At 34.7% G+C, this 20,424-nt stretch overlaps 2 protein-coding genes across 4 annotated transcripts; both read left to right on the forward strand.

Moving 5' to 3' along the window:
- Window positions 1-1,367: 1,367 nt before the first annotated feature.
- On the forward strand, window positions 1,368-9,187 carry LOC130745911 (probable plastidic glucose transporter 3). 2 transcript variants are annotated; one of them, XM_057598335.1, is made up of 15 exons: window positions 1,368-1,516; window positions 1,622-1,672; window positions 1,830-1,950; window positions 2,586-2,685; window positions 2,778-2,845; window positions 2,947-3,079; window positions 3,868-3,967; window positions 4,074-4,186; window positions 4,314-4,407; window positions 4,961-5,111; window positions 5,269-5,412; window positions 5,507-5,580; window positions 6,938-7,026; window positions 7,530-7,644; window positions 8,893-9,187. In XM_057598335.1, the coding sequence occupies exons 2-15, from the start codon at window positions 1,670-1,672 to the stop codon at window positions 9,079-9,081; spliced, it is 1,494 nt and encodes a 497-aa protein (XP_057454318.1). In that variant the 5' UTR covers window positions 1,368-1,516; window positions 1,622-1,669; the 3' UTR covers window positions 9,082-9,187. The 2 variants fall into 2 exon arrangements, with proteins under 2 accessions (XP_057454318.1, XP_057454319.1); XM_057598336.1 differs by lacking the exon at window positions 1,622-1,672 and having other exon boundaries at window positions 1,400-1,516.
- Window positions 9,188-11,305: 2,118 nt separating this feature from the next.
- Window positions 11,306-13,211, forward strand: LOC130745913 (cytochrome c-type biogenesis CcmH-like mitochondrial protein). Of its 2 annotated transcripts, none has more exons than XM_057598337.1 (4): window positions 11,306-11,462; window positions 11,868-12,017; window positions 12,416-12,547; window positions 12,657-13,211. In XM_057598337.1, the coding sequence occupies exons 2-4, from the start codon at window positions 11,874-11,876 to the stop codon at window positions 12,858-12,860; spliced, it is 480 nt and encodes a 159-aa protein (XP_057454320.1). In that variant the 5' UTR covers window positions 11,306-11,462; window positions 11,868-11,873; the 3' UTR covers window positions 12,861-13,211. The 2 variants fall into 2 exon arrangements, with proteins under 2 accessions (XP_057454320.1, XP_057454321.1); XM_057598338.1 differs by having other exon boundaries at window positions 11,309-11,452.
- The last annotated feature ends 7,213 nt before the right edge of the window (window positions 13,212-20,424 follow it).

Here is a 20,424-nt window from a genome sequence, read left to right on the forward strand (position 1 = left end):
CTAACAAGAGTACAATCAGAATATAACCTACTGAATGCCAAGGGAAGAATGAAGACCTTATGCACAGAAGGGTTAGACCCAACAATCACTAATCATTTATCCATTTTTGTTTCAAATATGCTCGAACTATTAATATTTTTCAATATGAATTTATGCATGCCAAACCATTTTACTACAGGCTTATAATTATATGGACAGAATATATTAAACCCTAACCAGTCCATATATCCATCCAAACACTGAGAGGGAAAGAACCTGAAACATGTAGGAAATATTCTCAAGCAAAAGCAATGGGTCTGCTATTTTATCTTGATGCCATATTTGTGTTGTGAAGTACTTATTTAGCACTGGACTTTTTCTGTTGGTTTAAAATGAAGTAACAAAGTTTATAATTTCATGTAAACTACTTTCAAGTTACTTACCACTAGGTCAATTCAAATGGTTTCAGGACTGGACGTTTAGGCATTGAATTGTAGGCAATAAACAGAGAGAGAGTTAGGAGAAAATATTAACAGATAGTTGTTAAAGGATGAACAGAGATCCAAGATACATAGTGAAATGAAAAGTTATTACTTATTACACATTGTAGATAACAAATTAACAAGTTATTACTTATTAGTATTACACATTGTATCATGAACTTGGCATGTCACTCTTGCATTTACCTGTTTCTCTAATAATTGAATCTAATTTTTTATTTTTGTGAAAAAATGAAAACATCACATTGTCATCTAATGAGAGGAACAGAAGTTGTTTCTTGTGTATGATTGATGATCTCTTTGACAATGATGGGATTCTGAATACTATAACAATTTGTTTCTTTATTTATCCCTCATTACATCACGAATCTGCTCAAATTAAAATGTTCGCCACCAGCAGGCATTCTTCTGTTGCACAACAACTCCTATTTGAAGATTCATGTGCAAGCAAATGCAAATCTAAGCAAAACTTTCAACCTTTTCCACAAATAGCCGTAGGAGCTGCCAAGTGTCCAAGCACACATAAAAGTAACATGCCATACCATAGTTAAATTCAGTCTTTCTTTCTCATTTTTTTTTAAATATTCACAAAATCTTTCCTATTTAATTAATATATGTAAAAGAATGCATAAATATAAACTCTTTCCTATTTAATTAAGCTTCTTAAAGACCTAGTTCAGGACTCAATCCCTATATGGTGTGTATGGAAAATGATTTAGCAAAGATTTACGCACCTGATGTGATCTCTTACCTCATGAGGATTAGTCTCGGTTAGCGGTAGATACATTGTGTGTATATATATATATATATTTATTGATTAAAATGTGTATTGATATTGATATAGGCAATACTTATTGCGAAATCTATGGCAACTTTAACATTGTATATTGACCGTGTCACATACTGACACGTGCCTTCGTCTTCAACTGCCATGGCTATACTTCACTCTACTTTTCTGATTCATTCTCACTGTTCTCTGCCAAACTCTGAATCTCAAACACCATTCCAACAAAATCTTCATCACAGAGAACAACAAGGTACCCACCTTTCACTTCTCTCTATTCACCTTTCCTCTTTCTTATTCTTTAACTGTATAGTGTATGATTGCATTTCTTTTCCTTCTTCCTTTTTCTCTTGTGTAGTATTTATGGTGAGACAAGCTTCATGATTTTTGTGATCTCTTCAAAACGATGGTGAGATTTCAGTTCGTCTCATTGTGTGACCATAGTAATGTGCATGAAAAAACCACTCGTGAAAGTGCCATATATATATGTAGCGTAAAATGCAGTTTCTGGGTTTGTCAGATCTGAGAAAAAGTTGTTGAGATTGGTCTCTTGATTGATGTTGCAGATTCTGCAGAAGCCTGTGGAAAGTTACTCTCTTGCAGGTTTATATCGTTTCGCCATGAGGGGGCGTCAGCGAGTAGCATCCAGGGAATACATGTATGGGAATGATAAAGAACAAAATCCAGGTACCTTTTGTTATTTATTGTCTAAAATAAGTATCAAGTTGTTGTTTTTTATTAATTCACTTTTTTTTATGTATTGACTTTGTATTTGAGTGATTTCACTAGTTATCAACTATAGGAGTTGTATGTAGCATCTGAGACTGAACTAAAATGAAAATGCATACTTTTAAACTGATTATAATACTGTATAGCACTTCAGTTTTTCAGCTATAGTATCTTCATTAGTTTCATTAGAGCCTGTTTGGATGCGAATCAGAGAGAACTTATTGGAGCTTATTTGGTGTTTTTTAGTAAATAAGCTCCAATAAGTGCTTTTTAGTCCGTGTCCAAACAGGCTCATAGTCATATGTGTTTCATGAGTTTCTTTGTGATGGGCATGAAATATTGCGTGCATGCATACACTGGTACACATTAGATAACATGATCAATCATGTGTTATATATTTAAGAAACTTGACAAGTCAACCAGCAATGAGCTCTTATCTACTTGAAAATTTTATATTTTCTTTCTGATTGGAGCGAAAATAATGAAGAGGTGTGTTTTTGTTTACCCTTTTCTGAATATATTTTTTATGACCCGTTTGGAGAATTAGTTTGTAATGATATAACTAACAGATTTTATTTTTTTATTCTTAATAGCTTCAATGCGTTTACTGAATGCCAAACCTAGTTGGCGGCGTTCTTTGCGGCATGTAATAGTGGCTTCTATTTCCTCATTCTTATATGGCTACCATATTGGGTATCTTATTCTGTGCTGACACTTGATCTACCTTCATTCTTCAGGTGCCTTTATGAAAACATCTAATTTTCTTATTGCTATTGCCAATGCAGAGTAGTCAATGAAACCTTAGAGAGCATTTCTGTAGATCTTGGTTTTAGTGGGAATACAATGGCTGAAGGTACTTCATCTTCATCTTAATTTTCTGATGATCATTTATCTCTTTAAGATGTTTTTCATCGGAATGTTGATCTAATTTCTTTTATATTTATGTTGGTGAAGGTCTTGTTGTAAGTATATGTTTAGGAGGCGCTTTTATTGGATCTCTGTTAAGTGGGTGGATTGCAGATGGAGTTGGGCGTAGGAGAAGTTTCCAGTTGTGTGTATTGCCTATGATCATCGGGGCAGGAATGAGGTATCAGCTGAAAAATTGAAATTTAATTTCTCTTCATTATTTGTGCATCACCTTGCATTTGTATGAAATAAACTTCGCATTCTGCTAAGGAAGTCTAAATGCCCTGCTTTTTATGTTAATGTTCTTCTGACTGATTTTTGTTTTTGGGGGTTTTGACTTTTGACTTCCGAGTTCCTTCCGCTGCCGAAATCAGAAAATGTTAACAAATTTGATTAGCCCTTTGTTTCTTCAGTGAGAAAATGGTGTAGTCAATTTTCTTTTCTGGTCACTGATGAATTACTAAATCCAGTTTTTTTATCTATTCTTTTTGTTCAAGATGAGCTTTCCTTTGTCTGTCTTAACTCTTAACTCTAAATTTGAATTTTCTTTTTCAAGTTACTTCTGTAAAACAATTGGAAGCTCCTTACTCATGGTTTCTTATTTTGATTTAAACTGTCAATGTTCTCTTGTTATGTGTTCAAATTAATGTCATTCTATTCCACCATGCTTCTGTACAAAGCAAAAGATAATGCCTGAAAAAATAAAAGGGAAAGAATAAGGGAACTTTTTCCATACCCATAGTACATGCTCCCCCACTTTAAATCAAGATACCTGACATGCATAGTTGGTTATTCCCTTTTTAAATGTATTTTTGAGGTAAAAAACTAAAATAACTGTCAATTGTGAGAGCGGATGTACTGAGTTTTCAATTCCATAATTTGCTCGAGAACAAGAAGGCAACAAATCATCAGTTCATCACAATAAACTAATGGATAAAGCTATACACTTATTACTCACATGTTTTGCAGTGCAACAGCAAAAACCTTGTGGGGTATGCTTCTCGGAAGGTTATTTGTTGGTACTGGAATAGGACTAGGTCCGCCTGTTGCAGCTCTATATGTGGCTGAGGTATACTAGATGAAATCATCAATTTTTGTTCTCTAAGCAGGAGATTACTATTTTTTCAATAGAGGTATTTTTTATTAATACTTAGAGGCTCCACTTGCGTTTGTAGGTCTCACCTCCGGCTATACGGGGTGCTTATGGGGGCTTAACTCAGATTGCAACATGTCTTGGACTCCTGGGTGCTCTCTTTATTGGAATCCCTTCCAAGGAAATAGTGGGTTGGTATGGAATGTTAAATAGGCTTGATGAAATTCATGAAAATATGTTTACCGTCGTTTTTCAATTTCATTTTTTAGTGACTTTTTTCCTGCTGTATTTCTTAAAAGGTAAGTATTTTATATGTGCTCAGGTGGCGGATCTGTTTCTGGGTATCTGTCATTCCGGCTATAATACTTGCCCTTTTCATGGAGATCTGTGCAGAGAGTCCCTACTGGCTTTTCAAGGTTATCAAATCTCCATGTAAATTATTAAGAACTTCCAAGTACTATGACTAGTTTACTTAATTTAATGTATTGGATTTTTTTACTATTTTGGATCCTTTGTTGGAGGCTAATTGATTGACTAGAATGGATCCTTTGTTGGATCCTTTTTTTAATGTATGAAGTTGATCTTTGTTTTATGATATATTAAATTTAGTACTTCGATAGATAGATGGATAGGTTAAAGAGAGGTAGTAGTAGAGCCTTCCTTGTTCATGTCTCCAGTCAATATTCTGTCAATATCGTGCTACGTGACTTGTGTGTCCGCCATGTTGTTTCTTATTATTGAAAAACGGAGGATATACTTTCTTTTCATTTTGACTGATACCTCTTTTCTAGATCTCTGAGTTGCCCTCTCAAAATGATTAATTTTAACCTATTATTGACTTATTGTAAAATTTATTTTGTAAGAAGAATACCAAGGGTCTCATCCTTCTAAACTGTATTTACTTTCTTTTTATTAAGGAATTAGCTTATTTGTCTACATAGGCACTTAATTTTCTTTGACTTTGTTCAGAGAGGAAGAACCACTGAAGCTGAAGCTGAATTCGAGAAGCTCTTGGGAGGAGTACATGTGAAATCTGCAATGACTGAACTGTCGAAGTCTGACAAAGGCGATGATTCTGGTGCAGTAAAACTATCAGAATTATTTGGAAGACATTTCAGAGGTACATATTATAATTTTTTATCTTTTGAAATATTTGGCATGTGGAACAGCATTTAGCTGTATCTTCTAGATAATTATATAATTGCAATTTCTTAAAGTTGTTTTTAGACAATATATAGTTGTGTCTTATTAATGGTTGTTAAAAATGCATTTTGCAGTGATGTTCATTGGATCTACGCTTTTTGCTTTGCAGCAGCTATCTGGCATAAATGCTATTTTCTATTTCTCTTCAACTGTCTTTGAAAGCTTTGGTGTACCATCAGATACTGCAAATATATGTGTAGGAATTTGTAATTTATTGGGTATTGCTGGCTAAACTCATTTGAATTCTTTTGTTTTTTTTGTTGATCTGTATTTGCTGTAAATTTCTCAGCGTTTTTGTGCCTGCCACTTCAGGGTCAGTTATTTCAATGATTCTGTTGGATAAACTTGGAAGGAAGGTGCTTCTCGTCGGAAGCTTTTTCAGCATGGTAAGAAGAAAAATGAAAATCATAGCTTTCTTGAATTAAATCCTTTACTTAGAGCCATAATGAACTCACCTCCATAGGAATCAGGACGGCACTGTAACCATATAGATCATGGATAAATGTTTGGGACTTCAGATCACCAAGTTCCAAACCTCCCTCCTTAGGCTTGCAACAGACCACTCAAGTGACAACACTAGTGGATAGACAGTAAATTGTAATGCAGGGCAAAGAAGCCTGAATTCAAGCTATGTCTATTATGATAACCGAATGGTGAGAGTGCTTAAAGCAAGCATGCTTAGTTTTTTTCCTTGGGGCATTTAGGTAGAGGGTGTGCTTGGTAAGCAATGGAGTAGTAAAGATTCAGAGAATGGAATTCTCTCATCTCATATTGCAATAAAATGGCAGAATATATACAAGGGAGTGTCTACATCCACAATTTCAGAACCAAAATCTGGGACTACAAAATTAGGACTAATTCTATATTTACTTACTTAATAAGGGAAAGGAAAAAAGTTATAGCTAATATACAAGAATAGTAATCCGGAAAAGTAAACTCCCTGAAATTAGTTTCTATCATAATAACCTCAAATGAGTATCAATTGTTAGAAATTGGGTATGATAATCCTGGAAAACTTCGAAGAATCGTGTTCGTACACTTTCTGAACAAAGTATTTCGACCCTATTCTTGCCTGGGTTCACGAAATCCTTGTTGGGATAATTCTTCAAGAACAATCTGCTTCAGGCAAATGAGAACAGACCAGGAATGTAGAAAGTAATATCGGTTTTTGTTTTTCTGTATATGAAACTGAGGACAATGACTCCTTATAAAGGAGTTTGTTTCAGAAACCGAAAAACGGTTAATAAAACAGAGTTTGTTTCAGCCAGGGGCTCCGCCCCTTGGAACCCCGCAATCTAATCGCGGTCAATTATGCGTTGGCTCAACAAGCGTGCACTCCGCACTACCCTAACTCGTTTCCGAGCTTAACGCATAATCGCATCGGCCTACAATAAATCACATTACTACTAAAATCCATTGATGATACTAAAATCACCAACATCAATTACCAAAAAGCCTGTTAAGGCTTGATTGTTTATCTGAATTTCCCTTATTCTTTATTGAAAAATCTATCCGAACTTATTATGCTCCACACATTTGTCATTTTCCACCACTTCATAATCCACTTGCTTATTTTCACTTTAAGTAAGCTCACCAAAATGTGACTTCATGTATCTGATCTCCTATCTTCGGTTTTCCTGCTGTCTAAGGCATTTAATATAAGGAACTTTCCTATTATGCTGTTTAAGAGCGTGTTTTCTTTCCAACTATATTATCTGACCTTCACTCTTTTTTCTTGTTTAGGCAGTAGCAATGGGTCTACAAGTCATTGCTGCAAGTTCTTTTGCCTCAGGAATTGGAGCCACGTATCTATCCGTTGGTGGCATGTTGCTGTAAGTGATCGGATAGCTTCAACTTGCATTTCTTTTAGGGATGTTTTGGGGAATCAAATAGAAAGGGAATTATTCTATGGAAAAGTGGTAGGAGTGGGGGAAAGATTATGTCAGCAAGATGAAATACTTAGCAATATATAAAATTCCATTCACTCAATGTTTTTTTGAAAATTCATAGCCAGCATCCTCAATTTGTCGTCACATCAGATGCACAAGTAAATATATGAATACACAAGGGGTTAATATAGGTTTCCTTCTCATTCTAGTTGCAGAATCACGGGGCAATAAGTCTGATATGGCGTCTTGAATTTACATTAAAATTTCAAAAATATTTGCATTTAGTTATTTATTCTGAAATGGATTGTAGCATAGATTGTTGGACACAGTGTATGAATTTCAAATACCTTGTTCCCTCTTTTGCACTGCTAATTACTAAACAGATCTCTACAAAATTGAGAGCTCATGTTTAAGATGTGTTGCTAAAATTGAAGTTGACTACGTAGGTTTGTGCTATCATTTGCTTTTGGTGCTGGTCCAGTTCCTTCTCTCCTCATGTCTGAAATACTACCTGGCAGGATCAGAGCCAAAGCAATGGCAATTTGCTTGGCGGTGCATTGGGTAATTTCCTCAGCATGCATTCATCTTTCATGCTTCCTAAAATCATACTGTCTCATCTTTTTGAATGTCTGACGTAATTATTTCGTTTGGACATTCTTATGGATAAGAAACCAAAAAAAAAGTTTGTTCTTACTGTGTGGTCTTTCAATGTATTTAAGTAATTTAACTCATACTGCTGGTGAATAGTTTATAATGTTTGAATCTTAAAACTAAATTCTGCTTAATATTTGAGTGATTTTTGCATTTATATTCTTGTAAGGTTCCTTTATGTCTTTGAGTTGTCAACAACTCAACATTATGTTGGTGATTCCTAAATTTGGGGTGGTCCTAACTCTAACCCAAAATTTAGGCTAGGATTTCCCAAGCCTTTTATAAGCTCTACTTTAGTCATATATTTCTAGTAGAAATTCAGGGGATGGCCGTAATGAAGGCGGAATTTCAAGTCTGATATCGGGTATGAGATAGGCTCTGATATCATCTTGAATTTGGGATGAGAAGAGGATTGTCCAAGTCTAGAGTTAGCTCATGAGATGAGGATTGTCCTAGTCTTTATAAAAATTACTTTTAGACATATTTTTCTCTAGTGGAAATTCTGGGGATCCGCAATGAAGGCGGAACTTCAAGTCCAATATTAGATCTTGGATAGGCTCTAATGCACTCAACCCCAAAAGCTAGTACATGAGGTGAGAATTGCCCAGAGCCTCTATAAGCTCTACTTAGGTCATATATCTAGCCGTGTGGGTTTCAACTGTGATAATTGGCAACTTGCCATGGTACTAGAGTATGATTGTCGATGAAGTTATTGATTTGAGAAATCTCTATACCCCTTTCCAAAAACCAATAGTCAGTCTTTATGACTGATATAGATTCCTGTTGAATTGTTCGTTTTTACGGTGCAAGACTGCAATTATAGTTGAGTATGGTATCATGTTGAAAATTTTAATATGCCTTAAAGCAGTTTATAACATTTTCAGGTTGTTCTTACTGAATATATTGCAGATGTTGATTGCAAAGTCTGGGATTTAAATTTTGAGATCTAAAGATATTCAAATTATAGTTACTTGAAATCTCTTCTCTTGAGATATTGTTCAATAACAGACTAGCATCAATCAAATACAATATACATGTTTGCATTAAGTTTGAATTTATCAGGGTCATTTAGTTTGGCTCCTTTCTCTTTTATCTCTTGCATGTTCCCTTCTCCAATGTTATGATATTCTCTTGAAATTTTAAACATTCCTTTTACAGGTGATAAACTTCTTTGTGGGTCTACTATTTTTGCGCGCGTTGGAGAAAGTTGGGGCACAAGTCGTGTATACTAGTTTTGGTTCATTTTGTTTGATTGCTGTGTTTTTTGTGAAGAAATATGTTCTGGAAACAAAAGGGAAGTCACTCCAGGAAATTGAGGTTGCACTTCTTGCACAAGAAGCAACCTAAATGTACTAAAGGGTGAAATATGGATATGGTATAGGCTTAGTTTCATTTTGCTGAATGAGTTGTGGAAACATTTTTTGGTGAAAAAAATAGTACTTTCTCATTGAAATTGGCAATATGCATTAGCTTACGAATTAAAAGTATAAAGTGAATTAAGTCCTTAAGCCAAATACAACCGTTCACAGAATAATTGAAATTTCAGCTTGGGATTTTTTATCTGTGGTCATGAAGTTAATACATGATAACCAACTTTTATTTATTCTTCAATTCTTGTTTCTATAACAAACGCCTGAAATCTCAATATAATTTAACTTGCACTGGCTTAGGAAGCTAGTCAAGTGTTTTTTTTTTTTTTTACATTATATCCTCAGCGAAGTATCAACTGCATTCCGCTCTACAAGGTAGAACACAACTCACTATAGGTGACAATCCTGAAAGGCATTCCCGAATGCATTCCATTATGCATTCTTCTTTAGACTTTGGGGAGATGCGTATGGCTTCTCCTTTCTCAACAAAAACAAACATTATGATGATGGCCACAAGAACAACAACTGCAACTTTGTTGGAAGCCATTAACAATAACGTTTTAGGTGACAAAAGCTCTAGTTTTAACAATGATTTGAATTCCTATGGTATCCTAAGTCATATTTATAGTTATGTTAGACAAGAATGATAAAATAAAACAAATTTTGGTCAAATTAAAATTTAAGTCTTGGATTGATATAATATATTAATATGAAAATAAAATAAATGTTTAATATACTTTTCAATCCTTGATATATGTAGTCAAGGTCAATTACTTACTTTTTTATTTGGATTTCCTGTTAAAAATTTGCATAAGTTAAAATATAATTTTCACATTCCTAAATTCCTAAATATGTATAATCTTAAATCAATAGATTAGGATACAATCAATGTTCTTTATGAGTATTTATATCTATATTAAAATTGTCTTGAACCATTCTAATGAATGAATTTTATGATTTTATCCCTCCCATTAAAATGAATGAAAAAATAAACTCTTTGGTGGTCAGTATATGATAAATGATTGGATAAGGATAAGATATGATAGACTCTTATCCTATCATGCATTTGAGGTAGACATGATATTGATAGGATATGATACTACAATGAAAAATGTATCAAATTTTCTTTTAAAATAAGAAAAAATTATTAAAATTTAATTTTCTAAGTAGTTTTTTTAAAAAGTGATTATTTTATTAAATTTATTTTTTTACATTTTTATAAATGAGCTTATGTTTTAATATATTAAATTAAGTTTTATTAATTCAGCTATTTTAATTTTTTCAAAGGGAGTCTATTTTAATTAAAATTATAGTTATTAAATATGTAACCAATGGATTTTAACTTTATTGGGGTAAGTGATCAATGATAAAAATTAATCAAATTTTTAAAAAATTATGCGTTGGCTTTCTTGATTGAGGTTCTGGGTGTTTGTTTTGTTTGGTGTATTTTGGTATTTGGTTTTGTAGGATAATTGATTCTGAACAAAAGCTTACAAAGCCAGAAAGCAACCAAAAAAGGAAAATCAAAAGAATCCCTCTAATGGGTTCTAGAGAGAAGGGCTCCGGCTCCAACTTCTCTCTAGGAAGGGAATGGAGGAAAGGAAATGTTCAACATTCAAGGGGAATTGGCGCAGTGATTATGTTCGAAGGTGGAAGGGTAGAACCCAACGGTTAGGTAGGCAGGGCTGGAAGGATGGTTTTGCAAGCAGATCAACAAAGAAGAATAACAATTGGAGGGCAAAGACCGAGACATGCAATGATGTAGAAATAGCAAAATGAAATCATATAAATTAATAGTTAGTAAAATTGAGTAATTTTTTGTTAAAACTTGAAAGAAGAAGGAATGTGCTAGTAGTCTGTTTGTTTTTTTTCTTTTAGGAGCTTTGTACCAAAAAGAAGAAGGAATGTTGTTGCGATGATTAAATGATAACTAACTTTTATTTATTCCCCCTCTCTTATGCAACTACTAATACTTTCGCTTAATTAGTGCTCACATTAAGCAATAAACGGCTAGTCATGAAATGTGTTATAGTGCATTGATCAATCTTTAACTTCATTGTTAGGAATGAGGTGAGCAACCACTACGTCACACCTCATTGTTAAAAATTAAAATCTTGTATTATAACTAAAAGGAAAAATATAAGATAGTAAGATACATCAATCAAATATTTCTTAAAAAAATAAATCATGCTTTCAATATATTTTGGGCTATTAATTCATGCTTTCTTATGAATTAGGTCCAGTTTATCACTGCACCGAACTCTATTGAATTTCATTGGCAGCAACAACATCCTAAACTCCAGGGCACAATCTCACAGACCCGAAGCTCCGAATCGAAGGAGAAGAAGGTCCATATTGGTACCCTCTCCGTTACTTATCAGTTTCTTCATCATTTTTTTCTTCCTGAGTTTCTCTGTCAAAAGCCTTTGCTATACTGCAATTGGTGTTTGCTAACTAGGTGTTTGACAAAATGAATGAAGCTTTTTCACTTTTCTTATGCTTCATACTATCACATTCATAATCACTGGGTGTTAGAAGTTAAATCATCATGATTCATTTCACACTTGGTGCTTCTTTTGTTCTTGTCACGGTTATGCCCTGCAACTGTTTGATGAAATGCCCAGCTGAAAGAAAACGTCCATTGTTGTATCTTTTAATTCTCTAGTTTTGTTGGAGTATTTACTTGCCTGGAAATGATTTGATGGGTTATGCAGCTGGCAAGATAGAAGAGAGTAATTGTAATTATGGTTTTTTTTTTTTTAGGTTTGAATGGGGAGTGAGGACGATGCGGTGAAAGAGGGTCTCATAGTAGATGCTCGGGCAAGAAATATCAGTCACAATGTGAGGTGCACCGAGTGTGGGAGTCAGTCCATTGAAGATTCTCAAGCAGACATTGCCATTCTGCTCAGGAAGGTACTTACTCATTACTTTCTCAATGTGGAAGTCACTAGTTAGCACTTTTATTTTCTCAACGCGATTTCCCCAAGGGAAGGGTCACATTAATGGTATTCTTTGCTGCTTAATTTTATTCATGGTTGGCCCTTACTGCTAACAGAAATATGGTTTGTAAAACTTCACTAACTTACATTAATGCTGTTGACATGGGGAATTCAGAAATAAATGGCTTTTTCTAATATTTGTTAAACCTATTTTTTAAGATTTTGAAGTTGCTTGCCTATTTTTGTACCCTTTTTCCATCCATTTCTGCTCAGAATTTCTTATTGTAAATAAAAAACCATGCCTGCTAGCAGTTCTTGGAAGTTATCCTTTGTGCTACTATATAAACCCTTTAAACTTGTCCTATTTTCCAGTTAATCCGAGATGAAATTCGGTCTGGAAAGAGTGACAAGGATATCTACAAAAAGCTCGAGGAAGATTTCGGTGAGACTGTACTCTATACACCTAAGTTTGATATGCAGACAGCAGCTTTGTGGTTATCACCGGTATGTTTTTGTTATTTCCTGAAGGATTGAAAGCACCTGATATTGTAATTAATATTTTTTAGTGCAGTTTATATTTGTGCTGATTCCAGAAACATGTGCTTTGGAATAGCTCCTAATTGCAGGTGCAGCTGCTGGAGTATGGGCTTACAAGAAGCATAAACAGAAGACTAATGTTCATATCATGGCTCTGAACCTTGTTAGAGGTGTTCCATTGACCCCAAGAGAGAAGGAAACAATGCTTGATATTCTCACACCACCTCCATCTCAAGGAGTTAGGACTTCCTACTGGTTGAGGAAATTGCAAGGTCAATGATCTCATTGGCTGTCATGTCAGGGCTTTAACCTTGTGGGAATTTCAGTTGTGGCTTAAATGGACCACACGCATAGTCAACTTGAAGAGAACCTTTGATGTTTTTGACTATTAGCTATGTTCACTTTGATGTTAATCCACAAATTCCCAAGCCTAGTATTTTAGTTTTATCTGCCAACGCCCTAGCTTAGTAAAGATATACATGCTAAGAATGTGTTTACTTATAATACAGATTTCATTTCTTTATTTCCATGCCAATCCTTAAGATATACATGCCAAGAATATGTGTACTTATAATACAGATTTTATTTTTTAATGTCCATGCCAATCCTTATTCTGGCTGGCATTAAGATATGTTTCTGTAACTAATATATTTAACAAAGGCTTAAACATGTTTGAGGTCCCTCTAAAATAGGGGTCCTTTGGTTAAGGCCCCTACAAAATATTTTGGGTGGAATAAGCCCCTAATGTGAAAATAATATATAGTGATAAGCATGGGCGGACCTACCACAGGGCTTGGTAGGTCCAATGCCCTGGCTCAAAGAAAAAAAAATGAAAATTTCTTTGGACTAGGTAGGTTTTTTTGCCCAAAAAAAAATTAGAGAAAAGACAAATTTATAAGGAAAGACAAAGTTTAGGGACTTAATCATAAAATTTGCATAGACTTCCTAAAATTTCTAGTTCCGCCACTGGTGATAAGCCCCTGTCGTGAGGTTCCGTTTAATTTTTGATGATTCTGCAAACGGCGTTGACGTAGATTATATTTTGTTAAAATTATTAGGGTTATTTTATTTTTATTTTTTTCAACCCTCATTTACTTATGTGGCACCCTCTTTAATTGAATAATTTTCACAAAATATAAACCACGTCAGCGTCGTTTGCAGAATCATCAGAAATTAAACGGAACCTCACGACTGGGGCTTATCACTATATATTATTTTCACATTAGGGACTTATTTCACCCAAAAACTTTTGTAAGGGCCTTAACCAAAGGACCCCTATTTTAGAGAGACCTCCAACATATTTAAGCCTTTAACAAATTGTCCTTTTATTCTTATTTTAGAGTTTTCTTGATTGTGGGATCATAAGAAGACTTGGCTCAAGAAGGAGTACGTATGAAGTTAAGAAAATACAGCAATTGGCTTATTTTTATAAGATTATTTAGAGACATACTTGATGTCCATTTATATAAGACAAAGTCTCAACCGTTGTATTATGTTTAGTGGGCAGCACATGTAAGTGAAGAAGTACTTGGATCTCAAAATTCATGAGAGAGTCAGGTGATGAAGTACCCCCTGCATATATACAAATTGATCACCCCATATCCTAAGGCCACACACTAGAATGAACGGTGTATAAAGTATTTAGTATTTTAGTTCAACTAGAATACTGATTTGCTCCTCCTTCTCAATAATGAACACGAAAATGTCGTTGTCTAACATCAAAACAAAGGATTTATATATTAAATGAGAATAGAGAGAGGCCTCTCATCGTTTTATTAAAAATTCAAGATGCGACATTTATGATAACCCAATAATAAAATCTTTCGTTTGACGTAGTATTATTTATAAATGAAAATTTATATATTAATATATTCAACAATTTAATACTATATTTTTTGGCCATCCATAGATGTCTCACCCAGCTCAAATAAAATTGTTTCAATAGAGAATGAGATTCTGGCTTAAACAATTTAATATACTATAAATAATTGAATATGAAATTATGTAGCAAAATAAGTTATTTATATTTAATATATTTCCTAATTTTAATCAATTTTAATTTAATCATATTAAAATATTTTACACAGTTTGAACTGTTTTTATTATGAGACTATAACCAATTGTATGCGTCAATTGCAAGAGATACATAAATTGAAAATTGTAATAGTAAGCAAATGTGTTTTTAAGGTTAACAATAATGAATGTTAGCTTATAAAAAAAACAATAATGAAAAGTTTTTTGTGTATTGTTTCTTTAAGCACTTATGTACCAAAAAAAAATAACAATTGATTAATACTTGCGAATTTATTGACTTATATGAGTTTATTTATTATTTTATTCATAATCTTATTCTATCTCTATATGACGCGGGATCAACACTAGTTACTAGTTGTATCTAATTACCAGTGGCGGATCCAGAACCCGGGGTCGGGGGTTCAAATTTTTCAAACGAACACATCGATAAAAATTTAATTAAAACAACTTTAATATGTTTATACTAATAAATTATACAAGTCATAATTGTCCTTTACGTGATTTTATATTCTAAAATCGTTGAATAATAAACTTGAAGTCAATGGTATTTTTTTTTATAAGCCATGATTAAAATATATTGAATGGAAGTACAAGGGGTACTTCAACCCAATACAAAGAAAAAGATAAAAATGTAAGAGGAAGAAAGAAACTGTAGAAAACCAGCAACAGAGATCCAGCAAACCTAATAACTACCCCCACATCACTCACAATGTAAGTAACTAAACAGTCGTTCATCCATGTATCTCTCATTCGGTTACGCAGTCTATTCTTTACAATATTCATAGCAACAAGCAAAATCAGTGCAAATTTCAAAAGAAGATAAACTTGTGGATAAACAACATGTTTTCCTTTTTCAACCAACTTCTCCGAAAGTTGTTGGAGTCCTTTCAAAGAGGTAACTTCATCATTCCTATGCATACCGATGATGTAAGAATCTAGTGCATCACCAAACACCAAGCACCACTAAATTAAATGGAGTGAACTCATTTGGATAAAAACTTGCAAATTCCAACACCTTTGCCTTATTAAAAGCAGAGAACAAATTACATGGATCCAAATAAGCCAAAGCAATTGAGTAGTATTAATCTCACTAAAGCGATCATTAAGTTCTTAAAGTTGCATGTCTATTACAGTATAAAATAACTCAACATGATAATGATGCTTTATTGTAATGCTATGGTTTGACGTCGTGCCTACTCAGTACTAACAAACACACTTCCTGTAATGAAGACATTGAGACACACGCGTGTGTGAGAGAGTGAGGTAAGTGCGTTTGAATCTTTGGTGCAAATAGGTGCAAAATTTAAACTACTAGTACAATTTAAAATTTTTAGGGGGTTCAAAAAAAAATTATATAAAGGGTTAAAATTTATATAGGGGTAAGTGTAATCTTCTTTTTTCCAGGGGGTTCAAATGAACCCCTCATCACCATGTAGGTCCACCTCTGCTAATCACTCAAAAAAATGTGAAATAGTATCTCTCCTAAAAAAAAGCATGGAACTCGAGTGTGATCAAATCATCACCTTTACTTTCTGTAGTTGTTCCTTGGCTGGCCAAAGATCATCTGTTGCAGTTTGTGGGTCTTGGGCCATCGAAAGCAAGGGTTGGTCTGTTGGTGATTTGGCTGGCAGTAATATGACAAATATGGGTGGGGCGAAATGCAAAGTTGTTTAGGGAGGAGGAATTTAGTTTGACAGTGTGCTTTAATCAAGCTCGAATGAAAGCTTGGCTTTGGCTTAAATCAAAGAATAAGAAATTCAGTCATGCTTTGTCAGAGTGGATTGGTGAACCGTTATCTTGTTTAGATGACATGTAATGAGTCAATGAGATGATATATCTGCTGCTGATTTAAGCTGCGTGCTGTCTTCAATTTTTATGTAATGTTGATGCTATTAACGTGACATAGCTGCAGGTTAACACATGATTATCAATGGCATGTTGTACTTTGACACTAACAGACAGGTTGGAGGCTTTGCTTTGTTGGGTTTTCTTTTGGATGCTGCATCACTCTTGGTCTTACGGCAATCATGATTTCCTTGGAGGTGTGCTGTATTTTTATTAACTTATGATGGAGACTGAAGGAATTGTATTCCGTACCTTTATTGATAAACAACTGAGTATTTATATCCAAAGGTCCTAAGCTAATGGTTAATAAGAAATAAATCTAGACTAGATTACATACGTAATTACATCATAATAAATCAAGAATAAATATTCTAATATTCTATTCTATTCTAACACACCCCCGCAGTCGAAGTTGGAGGTTCACCGATGCTAAGACTGGAACGAAAATCATCAAAAAGGAACTCGAGGTAGGCCGTTCGTGAAAATAAGATACTCTTCAAACGCGAGAGCGGCCGGAGAAAACTCTGAGTGACTTGAAGAGGAGGAACCATTGTTGGCGTAACGAACAACCGTTGGCGTCGGAGAGCCGAGATCGGAGTGTGATCGGCCATAGGACGATCAGGGAAAAATAAATAAATAAATAAAGCTGGTTTTTTTTGTGTGTTTTTGTATTGCTGCCTGGGTGAACTGGTTCAGTCCAGTCACGTGTTGGGCGAGCCGGCTTAGTGAACCGGAGGAAACCTAAACGTGTGAATCGGATGGTTGTGCACACGAGTCGGGTCTGGGCACGCGGGTCGGGTCTGGAGTGCTAGATCCGCAGTGGGCCAACACGGACAACGTGAAGTGGCGGCGCTAGGGCGGAGATGGGAGACCAGGGCCGGCGACACTGGTGGCGAGGCGCGTGAGGTCAGGGCCAGCGGCGTGACGGCGCTGACAGGGGAGGACGCAGGGGCAAGGAGGAAGCACCAATCTGAACGTGGCTGCGGAAGAGGAGGCCTTGTGACGCGGTGGCGCGAGCGACGCACGAAAAGGGCGTGCGGCGGTGCGGCCTTGGAGGGTCACAGAAGAGGGACGATGACTGGTGATGCAGACGACACAGGGTGGCGGGCATAGAGGAGGAGTGGGCCGGGGTAGCTTGCAAGAGTAACCCTCGGTGTAGGAGAACACGGACGGATCTGGGCAAGCAAACACGACGGTGGACGCACTTGTATGGTGCTGTGAGCGGCGGTAGCACTATGAAGGCAAGGTGTTGTGGCGGCTGTGCTTCCAAAGGAAGGATTTTTTTTTATTGAAGCAAGAAGAAGATAAGAAGAAGGTGAGGGAGAAACTAAAAATAAATAAAATAAAAAAGGCGGTGGCGGCGCTCTACTCTAAGAGTAGAGGGCGGCGGCGGCGACTCAGTCACGACAAAGATTGCAAGTGAGAGCGAGCGGCGGCGGCGCTCTAAGAGTAGAGTGCGACGGCGGGGGGCTCAATCACGGCGAGGGTCGCGCACGTGAGAGCAGCGGCGGTGGTGGCGCTCTAAGGATAGAGGGCGGCGGCTAGGAAAGCAATAAAATAACAATGAAAATAAAATAAAAACAAAAACTAGGTCATAGGATCGGAACTAGCTTCTGATACCATGAAGGAATTGTATTTCGTACCTTTATTGATAGACAACTGAGTATTTATATACAAAGGTCCTATGTTAATGATTAATAAGAAATAAATCTAGACTAGATTACATGCGTAATTACATCATAATAAATCTAGAATAAATATTCTAATGTTTTATTCTATTCTAACAGAGACCTTGTGGAGGAACTTGAAGGCATTGCATTGGGATAAAGCTGTTGTATTATTTGAAGACTTTCAGCTAGGGCATGGCTCTTTGACTATTTTATTTCATGTTTTTGTATAGTCCACCTTGAAGACTCCTTCTTGATTTATGAATCCATATACAATACTCTTTTTTCTTCACCAGATTTTCTAAGCGAATTTTTTCTGATAAGGTTTTAATGAAGCATGGTTTCTTTAATCTGTCTTCATGGAGGTGGTGGGGGGTGGGTTTTTACTAGTAGTAGGATCTTTGATATGTTGTCTTGTAACTTTTCGACTTCAAATTTTTTTCTCTCATTTTTCCTATTTGTATTGGGTTGAAGTATCTCTTGTGTTTCATTTCAATATAATATATATTGCTTATAAAAAAAATCATCACCTTTGTTTACAGCTGTCAATATTATATTCTAAAATCTAAATTAAGGCTAGTTGTGTGTGCCTATTTATTTATTTTAAAATGTGTGCACTTTATGTTTTCATTTCGGGTAAATCGCAAAATAACTTTCCGATGTGGGACCTCAAATTCGAATTCTTTTCTCGCACGTTGATTAATGCAACCAAAGTTAGTGATCGACTCATCGTTGATCGTCTTTTCCTTTTATTTTCCTAGTTCCTTGACTCTCTTCTTTTATTCTCAATAAAACCAAGCAAAGCATTCAAGAGAGAGTATCCAAATTGATTTCTGACTGCATTTCTACCAACAAGTTCTGACGCCCAATCACAGCCACTACATATTTTTCTGAGGTGGCCAATAAATTGCACCCCATGCAAATCATGTAGAACATTTATGCAGAGAGCATTGATAGGTGGATCCAAAGAATGAAATAACATTATTTGAACTATTTCTGAGTTGGCCAATAATACTTATGCTAGGTTAGTGTTTGGCACAAGTTATGTAAATAATTTATTATTATCTCTGTCAACGGTTTACTTTGAGAAGAAAAAACGTGTTTTTATATATGCTTTTAATAAAGCATTAAATATGTATTTTCAACAAATTAAATGTCTTTGCATGAACAATAAATGAGAAAATATAACATGCATTCTAAATGGTGAAATAGAAAAACAAATACTCCCTCCGTTCCTTATTATAAGACTATTTTTTAGAGTTTTTTTTGTTCCTAAATATAAGTCCATTTCTAAGATTTAAATAGCATTGATTATTTTTTTTCAAATTTACCCTCTTCATAATTTTACTTATTTTCAATGCTACAACCCTTCATTACCTTTTACTACCTTTTCATTTGCTCGAGTACTTGGAGTATGTGAGTATAACTAAATGCTATAGATACTACTTAGGAAATGCCATGAATTAAAGTGTAGTTATGGTACCCACAATATTAATCTATATAAATATAAGACTTTGTGAAACAAGTTTAGGAAATGCCATGGTATCACACTTTGTACAATTTGCTCAATATCTTCTTCATCTCTAGCTAACAAATTCAAATCTATATCCATTGTGGTGTAAATTGTTTAGAGCACACATTGGAATGGTGAATATTTAAGCTGAATTTTTTTAGTTCCCAAAATAAATTTTGGTGGGAACAAGTTTAGCGTGAAAAGTTTTGAGGAAGCAAATCAATTCATTAACACTTGAAATTGTTAGAGGGAAGTAAAAAATTTGGAATTTGCTGGAAATTAAAAATGAGAGGGAACAAATAATTTGGAGTCTTGGTGCAGTGTTTGCAATTAAAAAGGCAATGAATTATTCAACTAAAACAAGAAAACAGTGAATTGCCAATGGAGTAAATTTGAGGGGCCGGTTGAAAATATCAAGATAAACCCTTATATCAATGCTTGGAGTTACTAGTGGAGTAGTTAATTTGGAATAAGAATTAATTGTATTCAAAAAGTTTTATAAGTAAGGGTAATTTAGTAATGTTCCTTAAAAAACTTAACAAATTTATTGCTTTTAACTAATTTTAACAATTTTTCTTAATCCTAGAGATTTAGTTAAATTGGTCTTATAATAAGGAACGGAGGGAGTAATACTTTCATGAAAATTAACAAAATTAATTACACTTTTTAATATGTATTTCTTCTCTCTACAATTATATAAGAACATAGTAGTACGAAATCAGTTTGAAATCATTTTTATAAGTTGCTCACTCAAATTAACATTTTTTTGTGTGTAAAATGTTATT

Source organism: Lotus japonicus, chromosome 3 (assembly GCF_012489685.1).
Source record: "Lotus japonicus ecotype B-129 chromosome 3, LjGifu_v1.2".
NCBI lineage: Eukaryota > Viridiplantae > Streptophyta > Magnoliopsida > Fabales > Fabaceae > Lotus > Lotus japonicus.

What these genes read in the sequence shown, in the direction of transcription:
- LOC130745911 (XM_057598335.1), top strand. An exon ending in ATCATCGGGGCAGGAATGAG is followed by an intron (nt 3,080 to 3,867) that starts GTATCAGCTGAA and finishes CATGTTTTGCAG; the next exon opens with TGCAACAGCAAAAACCTTGT. An exon ending in ATTTGGAAGACATTTCAGAG is followed by an intron (nt 5,112 to 5,268) that starts GTACATATTATA and finishes TGCATTTTGCAG; the next exon opens with TGATGTTCATTGGATCTACG.
- LOC130745913 (XM_057598337.1), top strand. Translation starts at nt 11,874, where the DNA reads ATGGGGAGTGAGGACGATGCGGTGAAAGAGGGTCTCATAGTAGATGCT. An exon ending in TTGCCATTCTGCTCAGGAAG is followed by an intron (nt 12,018 to 12,415) that starts GTACTTACTCAT and finishes CCTATTTTCCAG; the next exon opens with TTAATCCGAGATGAAATTCG. An exon ending in CAGCTTTGTGGTTATCACCG is followed by an intron (nt 12,548 to 12,656) that starts GTATGTTTTTGT and finishes GCTTTGGAATAG; the next exon opens with CTCCTAATTGCAGGTGCAGC.